Source organism: Hydra vulgaris, chromosome 04 (genome assembly GCF_038396675.1).
Source record: "Hydra vulgaris chromosome 04, alternate assembly HydraT2T_AEP".
In the NCBI taxonomy this organism is placed as follows: domain Eukaryota; kingdom Metazoa; phylum Cnidaria; class Hydrozoa; order Anthoathecata; family Hydridae; genus Hydra; species Hydra vulgaris.
The window spans coordinates 7,900,894-7,920,065 of NC_088923.1; the positions used below are offsets into that span (position 1 = coordinate 7,900,894).

Genomic DNA, 19,172 nt, shown 5'->3' on the forward strand with positions numbered 1-19,172 from the left:
AAGAAAAGGTTTAAAATTTGTTATGCGTAAAATTAGTTAAATGAGTTGAAATTGAAAGGGCATATCGAGTAGGTTTTGAAAACGAAGCCCAATCTCGAACCATTGTATTAAAATTGTTGAGATTTAAAGACAAGTCAAACATCCTAAAAGAAACAAAAAAACGAAAAAGACTAGACATCTACGTAAACGAATATTTCTCGCAAGAGACGGCAAACCTTCGTAAGAAGTTATTTACAGAACCGAAAGAAAGAAAATCAAAAGGAGAAAACGTTATTGTAAATTATGACAAACTTATTATTTTGAAAAAACACATTTACAATTTTACAATAAGACGAAATGATGCTGGTAGAAAACAATATTAATCTTAATTTTGCATATTTTAATAATAAAAATGGCTAACAAACTAAGGGCAACAAATTTTTTTGAAATTTTTAATAAACAAAACACATTTCTTTTGAATAATGATATTGATTTAGATGTAAACTTTTTTGAGGACGTCATAATCAACTCAAATTATTTTGATACTAAGAAAGTTTCTAACCTCATGAATGCATCGCAATCGTTATTTTCAACATTAACTTTAAACATACGTAGTGTGAGTAAAATCTTTGAAAATTTTAAATCAATACTAAAAAGTATAAATTCTGAGTTTAGGTAATATGCTTAATCGAAACATGGTGCAAAAATGAAAAAAATAAGTTTCAAATTCTTGGTTATAAAGCAATCCACCAAACTCGAAGTGGTGGCATTGGTGGCTGTGTATGCATTTTTATTCACGAGTCAATCCATTTTCAGAAAGTAGAAATTCTCAAATGCGGATTATGAGTCATTAACTATCGAATTATTAAAACACAATAAAAAAAACGTTTTAATAACTGCTTTGTATTGACCACCTTGCGGTAATAGAAAATTTGTTCAAAAACATGGTCACTGTGCTCTCCTGAGACCGCCAGGGTAAATTTTGGTTTACTCTAATTTTTTTTGTTTAATCATTAATATTGGGTTTAGGTAAGTATATTAAAATAATTTTTAAAATCTAAAATAACTTTTAAACATTTTTTTTGCAAAAATAGTTTTTACCTAAAATAACAGATGGAGGGGGAGGGGGTAATATGAGGAGGGCGGTGATTTTTTTTCAAAATTTATAGGAGTATTACACTTCTAAAACATTTTTTGTTACAAAAAATACAACTTTAAAATGAAAAAATGAGATCTTTTATGATAAAATTAAGATAAATTCTAGATTAACAATATAACATCAAGGCAATAAATGTAGCAGTTTAACATGAAATATTAAAATTCCTTATAAAATAATTCAATCATTTCAAAGTTCACAATTTTAAAAAATGAGAGAAAAGGACTACTTGAAACTGTTTATACCAAACTCAATCACACTTTTCTTAAGCTGTTTTGCATAATCATTGTGTTCCAAACGACGCTTGTATCGCTTTCATACTTGATAGTGATAGTGGTGAGCACTTTCTCCTGCCTGCTCAGCATATACACCAAGCCCAAACTGACTATGCTGAAGAAAAGGAACAAGATGACATACTAAAATATGAACTTTCCAGCTAATATTTAATTGGTAGTTAAACTTTTCCAGAAGATGAAGCAGCAGATTTTCAAAAGCTTTTTTAAAATCTAAAACTGATTCAGCAATAGGTTCTCCAATAAACATGCTAAAACCTTTTACTTTAATAATTGAAAACTTTCTAAGACAGCTAACTACAGGTTGGAGAAATATCATATTTGGTAATATAGAGGCTGCACTTAGAAGGTTAACTTCTAAATTATCTAATTTATCTAAAAGTCTCTGTGAATTATTACCATCCAAACCAGTTCCGTGGTAACCTCTATAGGTTATATAATTCGACTTAAGACACGAATCAAAATCAGGCCACAATGTAATTAATATTTTTACAAACATAGAAGTAATACCAATTAGAATGTGTAACTCTGGTGGAGGAATGAGATGTTCTACTAAAGTTTCTAGAGGTTCATCAAGATACACAACCCTAGGAGAAATACAGTTTTTAAATTCCATCATGTGATTCTTTTTGCATCCATCTTCAATGAACTTATTGTAGTTGATATCAATTGAACCTAAAGTTCTTTTTTTTCCGCTCTCAAGAGTACTTTCCTCTTCACACCAGAGACATGCATGCTTGCTGCTGTGACTGCTTAAACCAAATAAAGAGTTACCACATTTTAGATCAAATGCTATTGAATATTTTACATCTCTCAGAGCTAGTGGTTTCAATAGTTTGCTAAGATTACCATTATGCTCTGAAACATCTTCAACTAAAGCCAAAACCAATGATCTTTTTACACCACAATCATCAAGACTTTCTGAAGTTGTATGTTTACATAGTGGGTCAAAAACATTTATAACGCATTTAAGAAAACCCTGTCCACCATCAATGGAAATCTTAGCAATAGTGCTATAAGGATTCAAACTTCTTTCATTAATCATATGAAGAATTAAATCAGAAGTGTCTTTTACAAATACCAAACTCCGACTTATCTCTTCATCCCCTGAAATGAATGATTCAGTTTTGACATCATAAAAATCTGAAACTATATTATGCAGCTCCTCTATCTGAGTTGCTATATTTGGTTCTAACATTTTCTTCCCTAAATTTTGTCGCATATGTTTACAAAGTAGGTTAGTCTTTCTTTTACTCAGGTTTAAAGTATTAGAGATTTCCATTATAGTTTCTAGAGATAACTTTTTAACGGATGCTCTGCTGCATTTATTATCAGGTGTGCCAACAACAAGAAGAAGATTGTTTCCAAAGGTTTTTAAAGGAAACTTGTCTCCAGATTTAATATTGTCTCTTTTCATTTTTATTTTGAGAATCCCAGAAGCAACTTGCTCACTGGATACATTTCCAAGACCTTCAGCCAACATAATTAGAATTTTTACAGCTTCACTTTTACAGCAAAAATGAGAAATTCCTTTGCCTAAATAGAAATTTAAAGTAGGAAAAACTCTGATATTATTATATTTGTAAAACATATAAAAATAATACACTAATATTTAATAAGTCTATCATAGACTATGTATTGACTAGCATAGACTCTATGCTAAATTTAAATAATTTTTTTTAATAATTGAAGAAATAGTTTATTAGCTAAAATATATAAGTTATACAATATTTTTAATTTACTTAAGGAAATCATACCTATTGTAGAAAAGCAAGAAGGACATATCTTTTTAACAATTTTATCAACGATATCTTGATTATTTGTTGTGATCTGTTCAGATATTTCACTAATATCAGATGATCTTCTGAGTTTTTGTCTGTTTATTTGAGATATTTTCTCAATCCAATCATTTAATTTTGATGTTTCACCCCTGTTCAATGCATATAAATTTATTTTGCAAGAATTACAAATGTTTTTCGGACAACACTCTTTTTCTACATCATATTCTCTCCAAATCAAATTTTGAATGTGAAGTTGTAATGCGGGAGTTACTTTAATAAGTTTATGTGATCCTTTTCCAAAGGAAATAAAGCAACATGCACAAATTAGACATTTTTCGTCGGCCGTTTTTTGACAAAAAATATAAGTGTTATATGATCGCTTTTAACCGTAATAATAATTTTCATCGGTATTGCAACATTTTGTACCAAATAGAATAGATGATGCAATCATATAATGACGCAATTTATTTTAGACATTTCAATTAATTAAATTTAAAATTTTTATGTTTAAAAGTTAGTTTAGATTTTAAAAACTATTTTAAAATACTTTGTTTAACCCATTAATAGTAAATAAACAAAAAAATTTAAAGTAAACCAAAATTTACCCTGGCGGTCTCAGGAGTGCACAGTGTGGTATTATAAAAAAAGCAAAAAATAAATAAAAAGTAAACAAATTTACATCACGCGGGTCTTAAAACTAAACTTTATTGATATTAAAACTAATAACGATGTTAAACGTTTCTTAAACTCTCTTTTTCAATGCAACATTGATAATATTTTTACTAATATTTTTACAAAATTCAAAGCGGAATGATTTAAAGAGATATAAGCGACCACTTTCCAATTTATTTCTATCTGACTTTTATAAAAAAGAAAAAACAAGCAAAGTACTAACGCAAATAAAAAGGCAGATTACTGAACTTAATATTAAGGAATTTAGAAATTATTTTCTCAAAGTAAACTGGAAACAACTACATAACTGCAAGGATACAAATAAAGCCTATGAATTTTTTTACAACGAGTTCTTTAATGGGTACGACAAAGCGTTTCCAATGAAGGAAATTAAAACCAAGCTTAAAAGTCCACAAAGTCCATGGATTTAGAAAGGACTCATTAAATCTTCTAAGATGAAAAAAAAATCTATGAAAAATACTAAAAATAAAAAACTTATCAAAACGAAAAAAAATATAAAATTTTGAAAAATCTGTTTAAAAACTTTAAAAAAAAATTATTTCTCAAATTTATCACAAAATAATAAAGGAAATAGAAAAAAAAACTTTAGATATAATAAAGGAATAGATAGGAAAAGAAAAGAAAAGTCGTAGTTATACTTTACCGAAATATTTTTATACTAAGGATGAAAGAACAATAGCTAATGAGAAAAAAGATATTGCAAAAAGTTTTAATATCTTTTTTATAAACGTGTGTAAAAACCTAGCAAATGAAATAACACCAGAAAAAAAAAATTTAATCATATCTAAATGAAGTGAATTATGTAATGGATGAGCTTGAGGTATCGCCTGATGAACTTAGGTTCGCTTTAAATATGATCAAACTAAACAAAATTGCAGGTCTTGATGGTACAATGATGGTATAAGTCCTAGGATTGTTAAAGAAGTTTTTGAAATTATTGAATACTTTTACTTATTATTTTTAAACTTTCATTTAAAAATAGAGTTTTTCCTGATCTCTTGAAACTAGCTAGAGTGGTTCCAATATTTAAAGATGGTGATATCTCAAAGTTATCTAGTTATAGACCTATTTCAATAATCCCATATTTTTCTAAAACTCTAGAACGAATTGTAGGTTTTACAACTATCTCACAACTCACAAAGTTCTAAATAATAATCAGTACGGATTTAAAAAAGGGTAGCACATGCAGTAATTAAATTAGTTAAAGAAAAATGGGTTTAAAAACAACCAATATACTCTTGGAGTGTTTATTGACCTCACAAAGGCCTTTAATACGGTGGACTATGATATTTTTCTTAACAAACTTTAAAGTTATGGAGTCAAAAATAATAATTTTAAATGGTTTTGTTCCTATCTTAAAATCGCAAACAATGTGTATCTTATGACAAAACCTACACTAAATTAGAAAACATTACCTGCGGAGTTCCACAGGGATCTACTCTAGGGCCTTTATTGTTTATATCAACGATATTTTCTTATCATCTAATATAATAAACTTCAATCTTTTTGCTGATGACACTCAAGTTTTTTATACTCACTTTAACATTAAGACAATCCTTACCACTATGAATCGTGAACTTGATAACCTTAAGAATGGTTTAAAGCCAACAAACTCTCTCTGAACCCTACCAAAAGCAAATATACTCTCTTTTCTAAATCTGACACGTTGCCCTTAAAACTCCTGGATATTTCAATAGAAAAAAAGTTGCAACGGACATTCTGTGTTAAATTCTTAGGCGTTTTAATCAATGAGCAAATAAGTTGGAGCATATTAATCTAATAGAAAATAAAATTTAAAAAAATATTGGAATTATGTATAAAACTAGATATATGTTGAATAAAAACTGTTTAAAATCTGTTTACTTTTCATTTATTCATAGCTATATTAGTTATTATAAGATTGCTTTGGCAAGCACTTTTCCATTAAGACTAACGTGTATTTTAAAAAAACAATAACAAGCAAGCCGCCTTAAATTTAATGATAATAAATACACCAGTGCCAATTCACTGCTAAGAAAACTTGAAGTGCTGCATGTTTATCAATTATATATTTATAATATTCTATAACAAACTTTTAAAAGGATCTTTAAAAAACAGTCACTTGATTATGACGTATTTCAAATAGTATTTTGTTTTTAATTTTTATTTTATTTTATTTTTTGACTTTTCCTTTTGTTAAAAAGCGACATCACCCTTTACATCTTTACTTATCTTTGTATTTTATTTATTTTTTAATTTTAAGTTGTATTGTATTCGTATTATTTTTCTGAGATAGTTATATTTTTTTTTATATGATAGATTATTTTTTGTTTTATATGTAAATGATACTACAGGGGTGGATGATAAGACTTTTCTTCTGTCTGTTCCCGCCACATCTTAACTCAAAAAAAATATTGTGAATAATTTATTATGACGATGAAGAAATATATCTAATAAACAAAAAAGATGTTGTTATATTGTGGCTGGTTTTTCTAATAATGTTATTTCTCTTCTATAAAAGGTATAAAAACAGATAGTAAACTTAGTTTGACCTGCTTTATATGCCAAGATTGAGCCTCTCTCCCATCTTCATGTTTTCTTGACTCATACAGCCTACAACTTTTCTAGTCTTTTGTCAACCGTTTCATCGCTCTTTAGCTATATTCTTTGTTATCTATTAACTCAGCCTTGTAGCAAGTGAATTAGAATTATAAATAAAAAAGTTGTTTGACCAGTTATATGAAAAATGAAAAAGTCGTTTGACCAGTTATATGAAAAAAGCCTTATTACTTTTTTTCAATGTTTGTTTTGCGTTATATTCAACTTACAAAAAAAATATTTTTTTTAAAAAACGTCCCACGGACGTCTGTGCTCATTGAGTATAGATGTTGGCAGTTTTAGATGTATAGATTTTAGATGTATAGTTTTAGAGTATAGATGTTTGATAATAGTATAGTATAAGGCTTGGCCTAGTATAGTAAAAATAAATATTTACATCAAAAGAAATTTTCTGCAGAAATTAAACGTAGAAATTTACTTTAACCCTTTTAGTCCCAGTGGGTCCATTTGGAACCATTAGCATTTTTTAGATTTGACAGTGTGTATTTATAATTTGAGTTACAAGTTTCAATTGTTATTTTCTTTCTTTGGTTTACATTTATTCATAGAAATTGATAGCTAAATATTATATCCTAAGTTGAACATATATTATATATTTTTATCCACAATTTGAGCATATCATAATTTTTTTAAACTGGTACATAAAATGTTGGGGCTAAAAGGGTTAAAGTTAATATGTAAAACGAGGCGCCTGTTGATCACTTTTGTGGCTCAAGTTAAAAGTTCTTTCGATAAAATTTTTAAAACTTCGATAACATAAAAATATTTTGAAACAATTCATGGAACTTTGAAACTAATAAATCGTTTCGGTTTTATTTTTGGGATTTCGATAATAGAAAAATGCTTTGGTGCAAATTTTAGATTTGCCGATGGAGCTGATTTTTTGGTGACGTTTTCAAAATTTCGATAACATAAAATATTTAGGCGAAACATAATAGATTCTCAAAAATAAAAAATTTTTTTGGTTTTATGTTAAAAACTCCAAAAAATAAAAATTGTTAGGGCACCATTTTTAAAATTTTGATGACAAATATCTCTCAATTGAATATCGTGAGTTTCGAAAAGAATAGTTTATTTCGGTGTAAAATTAATTGATTGAATAATGTAATCGTAATAGAAATTAATAGAAATTCGAGACCGTTTTTTTTTATCAAAAATTAAAATTGTGCCAAAGTGGACAAACTTTCTTTTAATTTAAATTAAACATTGGAAATGAGAGTTTTAGCATCAAATATTGATGCTGGAAGCATCAAATTTTTTTATTGAACAATATTTTTATTGAGCAATATTCAATGGCTGCAAGCTTCCACATTTAGAGTTAGAAGTTACTATAAGAGAAAAGATCAATTTTATAAAGCAAGAGAATGACTAACAGGCGACTAAAAAGATTGCAAATTATATGAATCAGGAAAAAAAGATGAAGGAAGCAAGTTCCAAAGAACTGATGTTCGAGAAATAAAACTTGACAAAAGAATTTTAGGAGCACTTAGAAACAGTCACAGTAAATAAAAGAGAATTAATTGAATGAGGAGTACCCCGAGAGTAAAATTTAGAAAACATTACAAGATACGCTAGCTCTTTAGAGCAGCGTCCTTTAAAGTATTTATAAAAAAGAGAAAGAAAAGCAACATTAAGACGATGTGACAATAATTAAAAGTTGGCTGAAAAAAACAGATTCATAGAGATAAAAAATAGAAATTGGTAGATAAACGATAAAAATGTGCAACCTTAGGAGATGCTAATTTTGCAATGGATTTGGTATATATTTTCCAAGAAAGATCGGAAATAAGAGTCAATCCAAGAAGATAAAGCACATTGAGCACATTGACGCTTATAGATAGCGGAAGATCTAAATTATTGCAATAACAGTTAGCTAAAAAAAATTGAGTTTTATCTGTGTTAAAGTTTACCAGCCGCTGAGAGTTCCATGTGTAGCAGAAGTGTGATCCTTTCAAGTACCCTCTCCAAGTAATTAGAGAGTGTTGGCTTATCAAGTCAAGAATAAATGGTAATATCATTACCAAACAAGCCACCTTAGAAGTAAGAATTTCTGGGAGAATTTTAATCTAAATTAAAAAATTATAGGGCCATGAATAAAACCTCGAGGAACCTCTAAAGTTACAGGAAATGAAGATGAGTGCTGACCATCTAGGACAACAGTTAAACTACGATTGGTTTTAAGGGTTTAAAAGAAGGTTTTAAGGGTTAGGTTAAGGAAGGATAAGGAAGGTTTAAAGGAAGGTTTTAAGGGTTTAAAGGAAGGGTTTAATAATCTTAAAGATGTTACCTTTCACACCTTAAAAAGAGAGATTATGAAGAAGACCAGCATGTCAAACTTTATCAAAGGTATTAGGAATATTGAGAGCAATTACTTTATTCTCTCCACATCTATATAATGCACAATAAAACCTATCGGTTATTACCGTTATCAAGATCAAATGTAAGTTTAGAAGAAGTTTTATATAAATATATATATATATATATATATATATATATATATATATATATATATATATATATATATATATATATATATATATATATATATATTTATATAAAATGAATAAATAAAACTTTTGATGGAACTCTGAGTTTCATGCCTTTCGGCAATCATCAGCCATTGTGTATTTAGTCACTTAAAAACCGTTTAAAAATTACAAATTAAAATTACGGTGGAACGAGTTCTGACGTTACAAAAACAAAAAATTATATATATATATATATATATATATATATATATATATATATATATATATATATATATATATATATATATATATATATATATATATATATATATAGATATATATATATATATATATATATAACATATATATATATATATATATATATATATATATATATATATATGTATATATATATATATATATATATGTATATATATATATATATATATATATATATATATATATATATATATATATATATATGTATATATATATATATGTATATATATATATATGTATATATATATATATATATATATATATATATATATATGTATATATATATATATATATATATATATATATATATATATATATATATATATATGTATATATATATATATATATATATATATATATATATATATATATATATATATATATATATATATATATATATATATATATATATATATATATATATATATATATGATTAACCTTGAGACAACAAATATTGAGCGAAATCTTGGTGTAATTTTTAACAATAAATTAAAATGGAATTACCACATCAGACATGCAATAAATAAAGCAAATATAATCCTAGGTATGCTTAAGCAAACATTCAAATCTTGGACGGGACCTATTTTTGTTAGATTGTTTACAACCTTTTTTCAACCTCATTTGGAATACTGTGCATCTGTTGGAATCTTTATCAAAAAAGACATAAGGGCTCTAGAAACCGTCCAGAAAAGATTACAAAGCCCGTCTAACTTATCTCAATCTACAAACTCTAGATCAAAGAAGGGAACGAGGGGAAATTATACAATATTTTAAAGCGTTCAAGGAGTTTAATGAAGTTAATTAATTTCATACCAATGCCATACCATATTCTCTTTTAGCACAAGGACCTGCAAGTAATGTTAGAGGCTCTAAATTAAGACTGTCGAGACAATTCACAAGAAACCAAGCTAGGTATTACTTTTTTACAAACAGGATTGTATTCTTATGGAAAAAGTTGCCTGATCAAGTTATCGATTCAAGAAGCGTCAACGAGTTCAAGAATTGATATGACAAGTTCATTGTCGCCGAACAAGCATCTGCTAAAGTCTGCTTGACAGACTTCATGAGAAATTTAATTTTTTCTTATTGCAGATTATTGTATTATACAATATATTATATTATATTATATTATATAAATATATATATATATATATATATATATATATATATATATATATATATATATTTACATATATATACATATATATATATATATATATATATATATATATATATATATTTACATATATATATATATATATATATATATATATATATTTACATATATATATATACACACACACACACACACACACACACACACACACACACATATATACATTTATATATTTATGTATATATATATATATACATATTTATATATATATATATATATATATATATGTATATATATATATATATATATATATGTATATATATATATATATATATATATATATATACATATATAAACAGCATTGGACAAAACATTTGCAACCAACATCGAACAATGCTAAAAAGTGTTCCTAATTTTACATGTCTTAAAAACGAAACGAACTATACTACCACAGCAAACAGTTCAGGAGTCTGGAGTCATAGCATGCCATGACATCAACTGAAAGGTTACAGGTGATAGGAACAATCAGCTGACAGGTGACAGCACACAGGCAGAACTTCGTTGACAAGTGCCATTTTGCAAAATGACAAAACAAGTGCAACTTTTTTGGTTTGTTTCATTTTCTTAAGTCTGGTCCGTGTCAACGTCACGGAAGTTTTTTAATAATTAAAGGAAGTATCCAGAAGTTTCCAGAAGCATGCAGAAGCTTTTAGAAGTTTCCAGAAGAAGCATCTGGAAGCATCCAGTAGCATCCAGAAATATCCAGAAACAATCAGAAGCATCCAGACGCATCCAGAAGCTTCCAGAAGTATCGAAAAGAAGCATCTAGAATCTTGCAGAACAGGTTTACACAGGTTTATTTTACTAGATAAGAGACATGTAAATCGACATGTAATTTAGTCAGTATATGGAAGTCAATCAGTCAGTATTATCAAGACAGTTTATCGAAGTGAGTTTTATCAAAGTGTTTTATCAAAGAACATCAATACAAGAAATGAAAAACAAGTGTTTCATTACATCAATACAGTCCACATCCAACCAAGACGTTGTGTTCCACAGAGCATTATTGTATCATTACAAGGTAAATATAACACGGTAAACCTTGAGAAGTGTGATTATTTATTTTTATTATCTTTATGACTTCAAGTGCAAAAATGGCTTCCGATAGTCTTGGATTGGAACTAAGAAAGAAAATTATTGGCGATTACGTAAGTGGAATGTCACAAAAAAGTATTTGTGATAAATATCGCGTGAAAAAATGGATCGTATCAAGACTATGTTCCAAATATCGTTCTACGGGGAAGTTGGCAGCAGTTAACAAAGGTGAAAGACCGCGTTCCACCACTTCTAGAGAGGATTCTATGATCGTCAGATCCGTCAAGAAGGATCCCTGGATATCATCAGTCGAGATACAAAAGCAATTAGAGCTGCCTGTATCGGACCGAACAATCAGACGACGTGCTGTTTAAGCCGGATTGTTTTCTCGACGCCCTGCAAAAATATCCCCTACAAAAATATCCTGAAAGATGTTATGTTACCTCATGCTGAATGGAATATGCCAATAGAATTGGTTTTTCAGCAAGACAACGATCCGAAACATACTGCAAAAGTAGTCAAGCAGTGGTTTCAAGACAACCATCTATTGGTGATGGATTGGCCGCCTCAGTCTTCGGTTCTCAACCTTATCGAGAACCTGTGGGAGATCGCCAACCGCAGAATTAATCGTGAAGGTGTTCGTAATAAGGATCAACTGTTTGAACAAATCCAAAAGGCCTGGGCAGCGATTCCGCCAAGTTTCATTGATCACCTGATCGAATCTATGCATCGAAGATGCAAGGTTGTGATCGACAACAAAAGATTCGTCACAAAATATTGATAGAGAATTACAGCTTGGTCAACATTTTTTCGAGTTGCACTTGTTTTGTCCAGAAGGAAATCAACTTTTTTAATACTTTTGATTAATTTATTAATTTTCGTAAAAACTTAATAAATTAATCAAAAGTATTAAAAAACTTGAAAAACTTTTTCTCTAAATAGTTACATAGTTATTTCTCTAAATTGAAAAAATGCAGCACTTTTATATAAAGAAACTAAATTAGCATTATTTGGTTGCTCTCGTTTTGTCCGATACTGTATATAAAACTTACTTTTTAAAAATCATGTCACTATATTTATCAATAAATTCTTATAAGGTTTTCTATATAATAAAACTGTAATAACATATACATAATATTTATGTGTACAGTTTCGTTCTTTTCCATGCTATACTTATACTATAATAATACTCAACTAATACTTTGCTTTTGATGTTTCAGTAAATAGAATGTTAATATCTAAAAAAAATTTTCTTTTTCCTGGATACTCAAAGTCACTCTCTGACGTATAACTGCCAACAGGACTAGATGTCATGCGGATCTGCTGACTATACAAAACAAACAAAGCTTAAATCTTGCTGATGCAGACATTTTGACCCAAGAACTTCATTTACCAATTTATTCTGGTTTAGTGTGATACCTAACAAACAGTAATTAATAAGCTCACTGTTTGTATAAGTTGGGAAAAGAGATTTTAAAAGAACATCAGTTGATATAAGTGAAAATAGAAGTTGTTTGTTATGGATACTTGGTTTAATGCATACACCAAGTATCGATATCTTAACAAACCGATACTTGGTATCAATATACAAATACCAAGATTCTGCTGTTCATCTAAAGATTTCGAGCTGTCCTGAATTATATGCCTAAAAATTGTCCATACAGCATTTTTTTATTAAGTCAAGACTTCCATTGTTGTTACCGATAGCTTCCCTAAAATAATTTTTTATTTTCTTGATTATTTTATTTGTAAGCCTATTACAGCCTCAGTTCTCCTTTTTTATGTGACAAGTTTAGGCCATTTTTCTGCTTTTTTAAATCCCTAAGACTAATGGTCATCCTTTTTTGAACATTTCCAAATCATGTCTCCATTTTCAACTACATTGAAATACATTGCTTTTTAACTTTTCACCTGTTTGTATAATAATAAAAAAAAGATCACTAATTTTTAAACAAGTGCACGACGTTTCCATTTTTTGCTAACTGTAACAGCTACTGGAGGAATCATTCGACCTAAACTATCATTTATTAGCTCAATATTTTAAGAATCTTTAAGCAATACAAGCGCTGTTGTTCTTGTTTCACTATAATCTTGGCTTTAATTTTTGATTTAGTGAGAATATGTCTTAAAATTTTATTGTACAGTGCAGTATTAATTGAAGATGACAAATTCATATTAGTGCAAAACCATGATCAATACATAAACTGACATACATAGAGCGGGCCATTAAGAAAACTTAGAGAAGATTTTATTGTTCAAAAATTACACAATAAAACAATTTAAAGTTTTTCATGTAAAGTTTTAATGTAAAATTAATTTACTGCCGCTTGAAGCTATTTGCACTCCGTTAGGTACAAGCGATAAACCAAGATAAATAATTTCTTGCAATGCGAGCAGTATAAGTTACATGTAAGCTTGCATTTATAATCTTATTAGCTAAAATTTGAGAAGAATTAGAGTTTGTATATTTGAGTATCATTATGATCGGTTTAAATTATTCTTAAAGTTTTCTAAGAAACTGCTTAATCAATTCAAATTTTTTCTTTAATAAGTAGTAGATACGTAAGTTGTTTTCTGTGCGTCGGGATAGTTCTGTTCTGATTGATTCTGATTGATCTGATTAATTTTGATTGATTTAATTAGCGTTTGCGGGGCCGTCCCTTGGGGAGGGAGGGTTGCTAGTAAAAATTTTGTTCAAAAACTAGTTGACGACTTTGGACCCTGGAGTCGCCAATTTTAATCCTTTAGTTGTCAGTCTGCAAATGTCAGCCAACAAGGACCTTTTTTATTTTTTATGTGTTTTTTAGGCCATAGTTTTCAAAAATAGTTTTTAGGCCTTGGTGTGCAATAAAAAAGATACGTTTTCCCCCTTTATGATCTTTCTGGGACGCCCCTGAGTTTTTGCAATGTTGAATGAAAAATATAAAAATTCAAAAAAATATTTTGAAACATAATATAGATAATCACATGTAGATAATCACATATAGATAATCACATATAGATAGTCCTCATATTCAATAATTCAATAACTTTAAAAGCTTACAAAGTTCCAAAATCAACTCATCGAATTGTCACCAAATGTTTTAAGAAGAACGAGACTATAAAGAGAGAAAATGGAAGTGGTAAAAAATTAAGATTTAATGACAAAAAATAGACAAAACCAATATTTGACTTGATTCATTGAAATCTAACTTAGCCACAACAAAATTTAGCAACCAAGTTGAATGCATTATATCTTTAATTCAAAGAGTATTAAAGAATATCTAAAAGCTTCTTTTTTCTTCTGTTTAGAATATCGAAACACAAGAAAAATTACTTCATCGAATGTATAAAAACCCTGCTGGGCATTTTTTACATCGTCGTCTTTTCTCAGTGAATGCTGGTAGATGGTTTACTCCGTCTTGTCTTACGTCTTGCGTTGGGTTGCTTTGGACCACAGATCTTTTAGCATTTGGTGATATCACAGCTTCAAGAGATGGTCTGCCAATCTTACATTTCTTTGCCTTTATTAGACTTGTTGCAACCTCAGCTTGAAAATTTTTCATGGGCATATAAAAAATTTTTTAAGCAGAGTTCAGTTTTGCATTTGGAGGTTGCCCTTGAATGTAAATTTCGCACTCTGAGGAAATTTGGCTCCAAAATCAACACACTAAAGAAGAAGTACAAAGCCATTGGTATTCAAAACACGCTGCTTTAAGATTTTGAGGTGCATATTTAGTTCATTCATTAGATTTTCTGGATCAACACTTGACCCTTTTATTATTATTATTATTATTATTATTATTATTGTTATTATTATTATTATTATTATTATTATTATTATTATTATTATTATTATTATTATTATTATTATTATTATTATTGTTATTATTATTATTATTATTATTGTTATTATTATTATTATTGTTATTATTATTATTATTATTATTATTATTATTATTATTATTATTATTATTATTATTATTATTATTACTATTATTATTATTGTTATTATTTGCCGTATATTAAAATTTACAATGAAATAAATCGTGTTAATAAATAAGAGAGCTGGAGCAAGCAAAAGACATAAACTGTCTTATCATTGAGCCCCATTTGCATTGAAAAAATCGTCAGTTTATATACAAAAATGAAAAGTAGCTAAGTACATAATAAGAATTTTACACACGTTAGTTACAATATATATATTAATAAAATATAAATATTAGTGTTGAAATACAACGCAATATATCAAAGATTAGCAACAATATAAAAGTATTTAAGTTTTTTTAACAAAAAAAATAAATAAAAATAAAACTGCAACAAAAGAGAAGTAGTGTCAATAACTATTTTTTTAAATAATTTATATTATTTATGTATTTATTTTAAAAGAGATATTTTAAATTAAAGTCATTTTGTGAAAACCCTTGAAAAAAAGAGTTTAGACGCTCAAACTCTTGAAAGACTGGAGTGAGAAAAACAACATAAAGGTAAAGGGTGTTGTCTTAAAACATTTTGCTTATTGAAGAGATTTTCCAACGGACCTCATAGTTTGCATTCATTTCAGCACAAATAAAGAATGCATTTAGTTTTTGCCAATTCACAAGCAAGTTATAAAAACACTTTGCTAAAACCAACCAATGAGTTGCAGAAAACTTCTGAAAAGGAGACGGGGTTCGCACGTGTTCATTGTTTGGATTCATGAGTTCAAATAGCTTTTCATATTCGTTTCAACGGAGAATGCTCTTGTTAAATAACCGGGAAACCTCGCTCAGAAGAAAGCCGACCGGAGATGGAATTGCATTAAAGGCATTTTGCACCACAAGATTTAGAGAGTCACAAATGCACCTCATCATAATACAGTTAAGTGATTTAGTTAGTACACAAGACCAGACTGAGTTATGTATGCCAATAACATTTGAAGCACCATCCGAACTGTATCCGATGCAGTTTTCAAGAGTTAACCCAATAGAGTGGAGTTTATAATTCAAAGTATTAAAGAGGTTATCAATGAGGATGGAAAACGGCTTTGATTTGATTTTTTCAGAAATTTCTCCTTCTAGAGTTGATGAGATGACGTTCTGGATTACTTTAGTGCACTTAGTGCGGTAGAGTTTTAGATGTTCCAGGAGACTGCCTACACCAAACTTAGAAACAATTTCACAAAAACGGTCAGGAGTTGAAATTTGCTGAGTGACAGCATATACACATAGCAAACTGAATGTCTGCTTTTTTGTTTACGCCTGAAATTTTTACTTGACCTGGAAAATGATTCTTCTTTTGAAACGTATTCAAGTTTTGTTCTCTTTGAATGTGTGAAGCGCTTTTTGATGTTGCTCTAAGCTACCTTTGTGTGGACGTAGATTAGTGCGGTAGAAGCAACAAAAAGCTTGTTCAGGTGCATCAGAGCTTTTTTTTACCCAGGAAAATACTTTTTCCAACTCACTTCGATAGCTACGAGAGTTTTCATATGATTTTTTGTTTGGCATTGTCAATTTAAAGATGTTAATCTAAAACAAAAAATCAAGTATAAGCTACAAATTATTCAACTTTATAACCAATAGATCAGATCAATTTTCAAATTAGTTATTTTAAGAAAGCAAAAATTAATAAGTTGTTATTTGAATAGTAACAGTTACTAAATTTTCAATATCCGCAGAAACATTTGTTTTACCTTTTTTAAGTAAAGTATTTCACTTTAAATCGTCTTTTTAAATGGCAGAATTTTCTAATATTTTGCGCAAATGCAATAGTTTATTCAAAAAAAACTTTTTTATGAAAAAACGGAATTTTAAATGAATGGGCCGAATCCAAATAAATTGTTTGAACTTGTTAAAACTCATGAGTGAGAGTTAACTCTTTCATTGAATTTTTTAGAATTTCTTTAGTGAGCCGTAATAAACAAATGAATATTTTATTCATTTTCGTTCTTTTTTTCTTTTCGTTCATATTTTCATTCATGTTTGTTTATTTCGCTTAATTTTACTTTCTTTACAAAACGAAAAGCTTTATTAAATTGATTTAACAAAAAAAAAAACCAGAATTAAACCAAATTCAATAAAATATCCCAAAAAGAAAAAAAAAACTAAACACTTTTAAAAAAAAACCAGCTTTAAACCAGATTTTCTAAAATAAACCAGAGAAAAAAATTCAAGCAAAACCTTAAAAAAAAAACCAGATTTGAGAAATCTGGCTTGAAAAAAAACCCAGATGGCAACCCTGTTTTGATTGTTAGTGTTTTTGTCTTGATAACACAAACTTATAATGTCCAAATTATACGTAATGAAACTGAGTTGCAAATATGCCACAATGGGCATTTTTGACATGAATAAGCCATACTTGAATGCCAGGTTAATAAACATTTGTTGCAGATCTGCTACACAGGGCTCTAAAGGGTTAAATTAAAAATTTGCTTAAATTAGCGACAAAAAAATTGTGCATTTTAGAAGAAGATGAAACTTATTGTACTAAAAGATTACTCGATGTTTCCAGGTAATTAGTATTATTATCAGTCAAAAAATTATAAAGCTTGTGACAGAGTTAAGTACATTCGAATCAAAAAATTTGCTTTTAAGTAGCAGTGGTAGTAGTAGTAGTAGTAGTAGTAGTAGTAGTAGTAGTAGTAGTAGTAGTAGTAGTAGTAGTAGTAGTAGTAGTAGTAGTAGTAGTAGTAGTAGTAGTAGTAGTAGTAGTAGTAGTAGTAGTAGTAGTAGTAGTAGTAGTAGTAGTAGTAGTTGTAGCAGTAGTAGTAGCAGCAGTAGTAGTAGAAGTAGTAGTAGTAGTAGTAGTAGTAGTAGTAGTAGTAGTAGTAGTAGTAGTAGTAGTAGTAGTAGTAGTAGTAGTAGTAGTAGTAGTAGTAGTAGTAGTAGTAGTAGTAGGAGTAGAGAACTAGAAGTAGTAGAAAACTAGAAATAGTTGTAGATTAGAAATGTGTGTTTTTAATATATGTCTTCAACAGTTAAACCATTTAAGTGGAATGTTTAGAAGGAGGCTAAGAATAAAAACAGCTCCAGAGTGTATTCCAGTATTGGATGCCGTAGTGTCACAACAAACAGCAAATACTTGATCTCCATGTCAAAGTATTCTAGCGGATTAAAAATTGCTTCAGCCTGGTCACTATCTATCGAACTTGGTATCATCCATATTAGGGGATGTAACATCGACCGCTATTCTTTCTACAGAAACAATTATTTTAAGATCTTCTTTAATCTGTTTTACCCACTTTCCATCAAAATGAACAAATCTTTTTTTCTTTTCAGAGTACTTATAATTTCTTGCCGGAGCTTATTTCCTAATATATCAATTTTCTTATATCTCTTTCTATGGAGTGTACTTCTAAAGAGATTAATTTCTTTTAGATTTATTGCAAATAGCAGCTATTAATGAAGTTTGTGGGCGTATACCTACTCTGTATAAATTATGTCGAAAGCTATGACAAGACATTCATCCATCATTAGAATTTCAGAGTTTATTGAACCTGGAAAGTATTTTACTCTTATTAAGCTCTCTACAAACAGAGCAGTTATTCAAAAAGGTATTTTATTGAAAGAACAATTGAATATGCACCATAAAAAATATTTTAACAGAGACCTTGCTGGCGATCTAGATCCCTTTGTTTTTGCTCAATGTAGAAAAGCAAGTGTTGAGTTTCAACAGCCAATTATTATTGGGAAGAAATTGCTATATTATTAAATAAAAACATTTTGGTAGAAAGTAAAAAATGTATATAATAATGT

General features: G+C 28.5%; 1 protein-coding gene across 1 annotated transcript; it reads right to left on the reverse strand.

Annotated features, from left to right (window-relative positions):
• Positions 1-1,199: 1,199 nt before the first annotated feature.
• Positions 1,200-3,605, reverse strand: LOC136078970 (uncharacterized). The gene is made up of 2 exons (XM_065794753.1): positions 3,186-3,605; positions 1,200-2,964 (listed from the first exon to the last, which is right to left on the reverse strand). The coding sequence occupies exon 2, from the start codon at positions 2,909-2,911 to the stop codon at positions 1,451-1,453; it is 1,461 nt and encodes a 486-aa protein (XP_065650825.1). The 5' UTR covers positions 2,912-2,964; positions 3,186-3,605; the 3' UTR covers positions 1,200-1,450.
• Between the last annotated feature and the right edge of the window lie 15,567 nt (positions 3,606-19,172).

Bases quoted from the DNA above. Each gene is read 5' to 3' on its own strand.
- LOC136078970 (XM_065794753.1), bottom strand. From the start codon at position 2,911: ATGTTGGCTGAAGGTCTTGGAAATGTATCCAGTGAGCAAGTTGCTTCT.